At 45.6% G+C, this 9,580-nt stretch overlaps 1 protein-coding gene across 1 annotated transcript in view; it reads left to right on the forward strand.

Moving 5' to 3' along the window:
• ATP11C (ATPase phospholipid transporting 11C) overlaps positions 1-4,790 on the forward strand; it is a 42,239-nt gene extending 37,449 nt beyond the window's left edge. The window contains 1 exon segment of the mRNA XM_057385114.1: positions 2,941-4,790. Coding sequence (XP_057241097.1) covers positions 2,941-3,057 — 117 coding nt within the window. The 3' untranslated portion in view covers positions 3,058-4,790.
• The last annotated feature ends 4,790 nt before the right edge of the window (positions 4,791-9,580 follow it).

Raw genomic sequence — 9,580 nt, forward strand, 5'->3', positions numbered from 1 at the left:
TCTGAGCTGCAGACACAGGACAGTGTGGGGACAGTGCCCTGCCAGTGTGACCCGGGGGTTTCTGAGCCCCAGCTCAAATCACCTGAGATGGAAACCATTCTTGCCTCCAGCAGTTGGCCAAAGAGCCACCCCCTCTTTCAATAATTACTTTCTAGAGTACTTTATATTCATTTAACAAAGGCTCTTGTGAAATTACTTAGCAAAGCAAAGYGAGTGTCAACTGGAAAAGTCTCTTTAGATGTGCATCCCAAACTATAAACACAGGCTGAGCCATATTTAAATGTACGTTTTGTGTAAGAGCTTTATTATAAGTGCCTGAAGCAGATATCAGCTGTGGATGTCCTGTCAGCCCTCAGACACCAAAGTCAGATTTGTAAAGGCAGCTGAGATCAGGAGATGATTTCAAATGAAGACCCTTAYTGAGGATCCTGAGCTTAATATTGAAATAAAATAAAGATCAATGTCCCAAGGGGARCATTAAGTGAAAAACAAGATTAGGGATGTTGTTTAGGGGCCAGAAGCAGGGCCAAGGGTCTCTTCTGGAAGGGGAGGATGGACTTGAGGCCAGGTTCATGGGTCTTTGTCCTTGACCTCAATGGGATAGGGTTTCACCCTCAGTTTCCTATAACACAGCGCATCAGCTTTGTTCAGCCTTTATTAAATTTTCTGTGTRGAATGTGGTTGTTTTTATTTTGGTTTTGTTTGGGTTTTTTTTTTTAACTGCAAGGCGCATTTGTGTTTTCCTTGGTTTCTGCCTTTCTCTTTCTTGTACTGCAATTTTCTGTCTTTTGTGCTGTTGTGAACTAGGTAACGAAGCGCCTTCCTTCCTCAGGAACATCCACTATCTTCATGCTTTCTCAAACTTCCAGCAATCACAGCTTTTCTTGGAGTGAATAAGGTGATTTCCTTTCTGAGTCGCAATGTGTTGCTTGCTCAACTGCTTTCCTCYTCCTTCTAATGCCTAACTCCTGAAAACCCACATTTAGATTTGCTCACGCAGCAAAACCTTGCTTTTCCCCACCTTTTGCCTTAATTTAAACCTTCTCCTTGAMTATTCCATCTGTCTCTTGCCCTTGGGTCTCTTGGTGCCCTCAGGTGGGTGAGCTGGTCGTGCTCAGGGTGTCCAAGTGAGACACAAATCTGGTTCCTCTGTCCTTCCTTCTGCAGTCTTGTGTTAGTGGAGCAGATACAAGTGGGATAAGGTGGAATTGATGTTGATTGTCCTCTGGGTGATTTGTCAAATGGCTCAGGCTTGTGTGACCTAGGAGAAGATCCCCAGTGCCCACCTTGCCCAGTCCATCCCAGTTAGTGCTGCTCTTTGTGGGAGTGAAGGAGCCACAGCTCTCACAATGAGGGATCCCCTTGGACTCTGCTGAGCGTGGAGTGCTGGTGCCACCCTCAGCAAATGCCTTGGTTACGTGTCCCTGCTGTTTGGTGTCACTGCACATCYCCACCATTACCTGCTGTTTTAAAAATACCATTTATTTGGAGATCAGGGGTGTTTTCCTCCCTCAAAAGCCCCTGCAGCATAAACCTGCCAGCCTGAAGTTAAACATGTTGAGAAGCAGTTCCAGTTTCTGAATACCCTCCTGTTGCACTGTGGATCCCAGGCAGTGCTGATGGAAATTCCATCCTTTCTGAAATGTTTTGGCTGTCAGAGGGGTTTGTGTTGGGCTGTAGCTCTCGTGTGCTATAAGTCTCTTTGCCTCGCTGTTGCAGAGCAGCAGGAAGGCCCCTGATTCATTGTCGGCCAGACCTTCTGTCACACCACTTCTTTTAAGAACGTTCTCAGATGAATCTAATGTGTTGTAACAGGTACCCTGTCCGAGGAGTTGGGATGGTTTTAAAGGCATCAATTAACCAAATGTAACCCCCTCCAAATCAATTAAACCATGGTTCTTGTAATCCTCTTGACTGTCGGTGTGGGGCACCTGTCCTGTGGAATGGAGATGCAATACTTGGGATGCATTTTAATTTGGGGATGTTGTACTATCCAGCCTCTTCAGAATCCCATATCTGTACAGATTCTTTCAAATATTTGGCAATATATAAACCATTATATTTCCATCTAATATTAGCAGACAATTGAATTTGAGAGTGCAGTCTGAATTGTGCTAACTGGTTATAAAAGCTACCATGGATACATTTACTGTGAAGGATTGAAATCTCAGTTATTAAAATGATTCCAGTATTGCATCTGAATAGTGCAAAATCCCTTTGTCTAGGGTGCATGCTGTTCTGGCAGATAGAAACAATAATGTTTTAATGTATCTGCATAGATGGAAACTAAACTCATGTTTTTCTCTGTGTCAGCACATGGGATGGAGGCATGTCACGGTGTTTGTACACACACTGAGAGCATCCTCCTACCAGCTGACTTGATTTTGAACCTTGTAGTAAGCCAGCAGCAGAATAAAATAAATAAAAGTGCCTGATTGAATTCACAATTGTTCCTTTAGGGGGGATGTTACATGGGGTGTCTGYTGCAAACACAAACCTGCAGATTATCCACAAACCTCTTTGTGCCCACCCCTGCTGCTGAAGAAATCAGAATTATGGGCATGGCAGGTCCAGCAGCTCAGCTTGCATTCTAKCCAGCCTCCAGTGCATTCTGGCACCCTGCCCCTGCAGCCAGCCCTGCCCAGGGACATTAGGTGGTGCTCTCCACCACCACAAACTGGTGCAGACTGGTGTGGGAAGGGCTGGACTGCCACAAACAGGAGCTGCAGGGGACAGCAAGCATCATTTTGAAAAACTCTAGAAATTGATTTATTATCTGACTGCTTGGTTGTGAATGATATTTGGCACTTTTATTACGGGCTAATCATTCTTCTTCCCCTGTATAATTTCAAATTTTTTTTAAATAACCCAGGAAAAGGTTTCTGAGTTTGGGAATGTAACTGTTGCAATACATGTGTGTTTTCCTTCTGATTTTTGCAGGCTGGCCCCTTTGATCTGCCTGTGTTAGTGTCATACAAACGTATAGAGAATGGTTATGTGAAGAGTGAAGATGCTGTTACTAATTTGGCAGAAAGATATCCTCTCAGGATACCTTAAAGTGCTCCGTACAACACTGTCTTGTCATGCTGTAGGAACCCCCGTGGTTTTRAGCTGGCAGTTCCCTGTGAGAGTCCCAAGGACTGTGAGCAGCCAGAGCACTGGCCCCACGGTRCCCCTGTGTCTTTGGCCTGGTGGCTTCCCTGCCCTCCCAGACAAACCAATTCTGCCAAATTCTGCATCACTGGAGGCTGAGAAAGCATCTTTAGGAATTCATCCCGAACAGCTCGAATGGAAGTGCAGGAGTGCAGTGCCAGCCCCGTTTCACACGGGGGCTTCCTCTGCCCGCCGGAGAGCAGCAGGAGCTGCTCCCAACTCTTGCTCTGCTGACCAAAGAAGCAGCACAGACTGCACCCYGGTAACATCCCCTCACTCCCTGCAGGCACTGGGAAAAGGCTGCTCCTCTGCCACACRAGGTGGATGCAGCAATGCTGGGGCTGCCACGCCTCGGCTGGCGGCTGCAYCCTCCCACCATGGGCTGCCAGATGCAGGATTTACGGAAAATTTGGGAGAATCTTTGCTGGTCCCTCCTCCAGGTATGGCTGGAAGCAGTCTGTGTTCTGTCCACAGCAGTGGGGTCTGTGTGAACACCTGCAGTGCTGGCAGTGCCAGAGCATCCTCCCACAACAATTTGCTGATGGGTTTGTTCCTGCTGGAGGGTGAAGAAAAGGTTGTTTTGTGGCTCTTTGTGATGGAAGGAARCTTTTGTGGGGAGAAAGGAAATGCCAGAAGTTGGGCTGTGGCAGATGTGAGCCCCTCTGGCCAGGCTGTGCTAACATCACTGCCCTGTGCAGTTGCTCCAACACTTTAAAGGCTGAGTGACAGTGCAGTCCTTGGCTGAGCCCAGGGACGTGGGCTGTGCCTGAACCTGCAGGCATGTGAAACTGCAACTTGAGTTATTTGCACTAAGAAGAAAGAAGACGGTTTAAAATTGAAAACCTGATTTCATTTTACATTTTATTTGTTTTTTTAAATTGGCATGTTCTTTTTAAACCTACCTGTACCATGGTCCTAGGAACTTTTCTCTTTAGGTCCTGCACAGCAGAGGTGAGATGCCTGATGCTCAATATTTTTTTTCTCTCTGATGCTTCGTATGTGGAAAGAGCAGCTTTTTTTGTGGTGTTAAGTCCTAAGCAGTGACAGAGCAGGCTGTGTTGGTGTGACAGTCCCTCCCTGGTGCTGCTGTCCCCCAGCACTCTGCACTGGGGCAGAGGATTTGCTGTCAGAAGCTTCAAGGCTCCGTTCAGAAGCAGCAAGGTCTGCTCTGCTGCTGGGTTTGTGTCATGTACATACAACAAAACAATTCAAGACTAAATGGAAGAGTCCCCTCACCAAATTTTGCTGAACTGCAGACTATTAAATTTTGGAAGAATCAAGTTTTGCTCTCTGGCTGCCACCCCTGTGGTTCAACTGGTGCGGATCAGCTGCTGGCAGATTCTCTCTGGCATCATCAGGMCTTTGGAGGGCCCTGCCCCAAGGGAGAGGGGAGGGTCCCTGTGGCTGTGGTGGCTCTGCCATGGCCCAGCAGGGGAGGGGACACACGGACAGGACCCCTCTGTATCATACACTCTGCACTGTCCCCAACAGCAGTGGCTCTGCACCGTGTCCTGACCATGGCTCGACTCCTTGCTGCATGCAAGTAAGGAGCTGCACTGCCAGCATGTGTCCCATGGGCAAAGCTTTTCTTTTCTTTCTTTCTTTTTTTTTTTTTTTTTTTTTTTTTGTTTTCCTAGCTCATTACTTAGAATTCAACTTGCAGACCTTGTCCCGTTCTCAACTTTTCTTGCTAAAATGTGGTGCCTACAGATCAAGTATACGACAAATACAATGAAGATATGCTCTTTATGCCAAATCTAACCATTCTCCTTAAATATACAGTTGCTGACTTGTGTTTACATAACCTTTAAAATATGGGCGCTAAAATGCCTAATTCCTGTGATTCAAAACCATTCCAAGCCCGAATGGTCCCAAGCCTGACACCTTGCTTCTCAGTTTGTTTTGTGTCATGCTCTACTCCGAGGGTTAAAGTCTGTTCCCCTGGAATTCCCTTGGTGGTATCAGTGGGAACAGTGAAGCTTGTCATGTGTGTGAACTGTTCAAATGGTCACTCAAACAGGATCATTTCTGCTGCCTGTCTCAAGACAGAGCCTTCTGAGAACCAAATCTTTCTCTTGGCCTGTCCAAGTCTCCAGCTGGAACAAGCCATTGCAATAGCTGCGTGTTCAAACCCAAGCGTGCTGACAAGTGGGGTGGAATTCATTTGGAAAAATGTGGAATGTCTTGAATGGCAGCTTTTTTTGTGAAAATTCAGGGGTTTTTTTGGGCTTGGATCATCAGATAGTGCTGGGTGGCAGGACAGCCAGGCTGCCCTGGTCCTGCAGAAGAGCTGATCCTCGTCACTCAGCAGTGGCAAAAATGAAATTGCTGTGTGTGACTTGTGAAACCCGGGGAAACAGGAGCCCCTTTGGAGGTTAGAGAGAAGAAGAAGAAGAAGTGGTGGCAGTGGCAGCAAGGTGTGAGGCTGCTCCAGTGGCAGTGATGGGACAGGGATGGTAGCAGAGGCTGCTCCTGTTTGCTGGTGCCACTGCACTGTCACAGAGCTCCTCAGTGAGCCCAAAGGTCAGTACAGGCTTATCGGTGGAGAAACTTGAAGGAAAAAAAGGCTGGGTTTTTTCTCATCATAATTCGTTGAGGTTTAATCACTGACTAGTGACACTGAAAGATAAGGAAAGTAATTAAGATTCCCTCTAAAACTCTWAAGTGATAACGATGGAGCTTGGTGTAGTCATAGCGACTTCTCAAAAACTAATCCTAATCGTTATGAGAATATTATAAATGACTTGGAATTGCATAAAAGCTTCAAATTGAATTTGTATACACACAGTTGAAAAACTTTCCTAATACTGCACCATCTATCCAATTTCCCAGCTATGAATTTTTTTAAAAAAACCATGTAGTGTATAGAAAATGTAAATTATATACAGGCAATGAACAGATACATTTTCAGCTTCTTGCAAAGAAAAAGGACTGCAACCTTACATTTTTTTCACTTAAATGCAATTTTATACATTTATGTTGCTTTATATCAAGGAAATTGAATGTGAATGTTACCTTTTATGAATGCAACTTGCTCTTTTTTCATTACAGAAACTTTTGTTTGAAGTAATCAATAAACTTTGGTATGTTGTTCTGATTAATATATATATTTGTTGTCTGTGTGCTCTCCTTGGATACTGCTAGGGGATAGTTGATTTTGGGAGCTTTTCCAGGGTAATACATGGGGTCTGTCAGGATTTTCAGATGCCAGCAAGGCCATGCTTGTTTGTCTGATGTGGAGCAGCATTTGCCTAAGGAAACACTGATTGTTTCTCACACATTTTTATTTTTCCAGCAGTGTATTGGCAATTGCTGGTAACAGCTGCTGCACGTAACTGGCCTCTGTGCTTTCAASTCATTTCCCTCAAAATTGATGTGTAATTAAGAAAGTGAATCCTGAGAATTAAGTGAATAAATTGATTTCACTTTCTAGAACAAGTGAACTCCTGGCTTTAGCTGACATTTAGGAACTGGCTGAGAAAAATGTAGGTCCATGTGCCTGATTTCCATTCATGAAGCATTTCTCTTGCTGCTCTGTGTTGATTCTTGGATCTGTGTGTCATGGCTACTTGTAATAAATGAATATTTTTAGTTCAAAGCCTAGAAGTACACAAATGAGGTTTGCAAAATTGCCTGGTGCTGCTGAGGTTCAGGGCCCAATATTTGCATTGATGAAATTCCAACAACGCGAGGAAGCTGCTAAAGCACGACTCACAGTGTTTGTATAATACACAAGAAAAATATATAGACTTAACTTTTTCTTTAAGGACACAGGTCTGATTCAAACTGAAATGTTTGTAATAAAAAAMCTGACAGTTTGAAAAATTCTGTTTTGGCTGCTCTGATGTGTGCAGCTCCCATCAGGCTCCACAGGACAGATGGCTGAGCTATTTAAAACAAACTCTAACCTTTCCCAAGCAGCTTGTACTATTGGAAACCAGATCCACGCATTGAGAATCTTAATAGCTCCAGTGAGTGATAGTGAAAATCATCTSAAGAGCTGGAAAGGATTTTACTCTCAGCTGGCTCTCAGGCTGCCAGGACAAAAGCTGTAAATGGAAGGGATGGGAGATGACCTCAGGTCACCGAGTGGTTCAGAAAGCACCAAAATTAGCATTTAAATCACCCGTGTAGCCCTTCTTGTTACAAAGGAGAAGCAATGTTGTGTTGTAAGGTGGTTTTTAACAAGGACAGCAATGTTTTTAAGGTCAGGCTGGTGRCGTGTGAGGGCTCTTGGCACGTGGAGGGGTCACAATGTCCCTGTCCCTCCTGTCCCCTTGCAGCTGGTGCAGGACATGCATCYGCAGTGTTCTCACTGCCATGGGGCTTTGCTTCCTGCATTTTCACAYGTCTGGGGATAACCTGCTGAGCTGGAAAATACCCTGTGGCCTGGAGAAAGGGTGTGTGTGCCTGTGTGAGTGTTCCCTTCCCAAAGCAGGGGCTGTAAACACAAATAAGGTCGGTGTGACACACATGGGGGGAGAGCAGAGTGGAGCCCTTTTCACCTCCAAGCAGGTGACATAAAATCCTCCTCCTTGGCTGGCTGCAGCAGCGCCAGGATTTCTGCCAGCCTGTGGAGGGTCTGCTCCACCTGGACCAGCTTGGAAAGAYCCACACTGGACAGTGCCCCTGGACTGGGGGTGATGCTGCTCTCTGCACAAAAAAAAACCCTAAAATCCCTGTCCATGAAAACCAGCCCCACTTTAATTACCCATGCACAAGCAAATTGTCGCTCTGCTTGTTCCAGAGGTGAGCAATTCCCGTGGACATCACTTTGACTCTAACCTGCATTTAGTCAGCTCTGTTTTTCCAGTTCTCAGCACTTGACTGAACAGGTATTATTGAAGGGTGATTTCTCAAATCCAAGTAATGGCTTCAGTCTCAACCCAATCTTCTAGGTTTAATCTGGGAAAAGAAAAAATAGATRTATTTTTTTCAGTTAATTCAACTGGTTTTGAATTTTGTTTGAGGGGGCTTTTTTCAGCCTCTGATCTAGAATTAATGGAATTAGTTGGAATTCTTCCTACACCTTCTCCCTAAGATTAGATTTAAGGATGAGRCATTGCACCCACATGAAATAAATCTCTGCAAACAGGTGCTGCAGGTGCTGTCAAGATTTTCCACAGCTTTAAAGGGCTCTTGCCCCTTACACAGAAGTTTTTATGTGAGAAAGAATGGTGAATGTTGTTRTGGGGCCTGAAAAAGAAACATGCATCTTTCTGGCTGTCATTGCTTCATTTTTATTCATCTTTTGCTCCTTTTCTCTCAGTTTATCCTCTCCTGGGCAGGCAGAGGGTAACACTGCTCTGGAGGAGGCAGATGTGCTGAGGAGTTTCTGTCAGTGTCAAATCTGAGAAGCTGGACAATGGCTCTTCCTCGTGCTGGGATAGCTGGGCATTTATCGTGAAATGCCCCAGAGGAGGGTCTGTAGTAAACCATGAATCTCAGTGGCCATAAGGAAACACCATGAGCATTACCCTGCAGTGAGTGAGCACAGCTTTGCCGTGCTGTGCTGGCTGAGGCTGTTGTGTCAGCTGAACTGCAGGAGGAGGTGCAGCTTTGGGATGTGCAGCTTTGGGATGTGCAGGTTTGTGCCAGCACCCAGTGCCATGGCCCAGCACAGCTCACCTGGGCTTGAGCAGGGAGTGTTTGCTGCAGAGACCTCATCCACATCCTCTCTTAATGGTTTTGTCTTCAGAGAGAAATTGATGGCAAAGCCTTAGGGGTGATAGCTCCATCTTCTACTGGGGAGCTTCCTTTTCCCAAAATGCTGGGTAAGAAATGGGTGTGTGACACTTCTCACTCATGTGGGGATGAGTCCCAGCGACAGCAGAGCATCCCCTGCACAGTGGTGCAGCAAAAAAAGAGGCTTTCAGCACCTGGATGGGTCCCCTTTCTCCATGAGTTTAGGACAAACAGCATTCCTGTGATAAGAGCACAGGATTGGAGCGTGGCTGTCTTTCTTGACTCGTGGCCTGGCGTATCAGGCGGATTTTTCTAACTGCACACAAGCTCTCCCTGTCACCCAGGATGTGCTTTATGACCAGACAGAAAATCATCTATCCAAACTGTTGGGTTAGTGAGAAGCTGCTGTGTCATGAACAAGGAGCTCTGACTGCRTGGGGAGCTTTTCCTTCAAACATTCTGTATCAGTGTAAGAAGGGCCTACCAAAAGATGCTGAGTTTTATATTACCACTGCTAGACCATGGCTCTTTAATTAATAGCCCTGACTGCTGAAGTGTTGGAAAAAGGCTGCTATTAAAAAGAGCATAATTAAAAGGTTGTTTTGGAAAAACAGGAACATCTACTTCTCCATGCTGCCTTCTTGAGAACGAGCTGGCATCATTTGAACCTCAGCACTGGGGAAACTGAGAATGATGGCTCAGCCCAGTGCTGTGCTTGGAGCTCTGGCCAGCACTGGCTTAA

Source organism: Malurus melanocephalus, unplaced genomic scaffold (genome assembly GCF_030028575.1).
Source record: "Malurus melanocephalus ecotype Western Australia unplaced genomic scaffold, MMel_1.1 scaffold_790, whole genome shotgun sequence".
Classification (NCBI taxonomy): Eukaryota; Metazoa; Chordata; class Aves; order Passeriformes; family Maluridae; genus Malurus; species Malurus melanocephalus.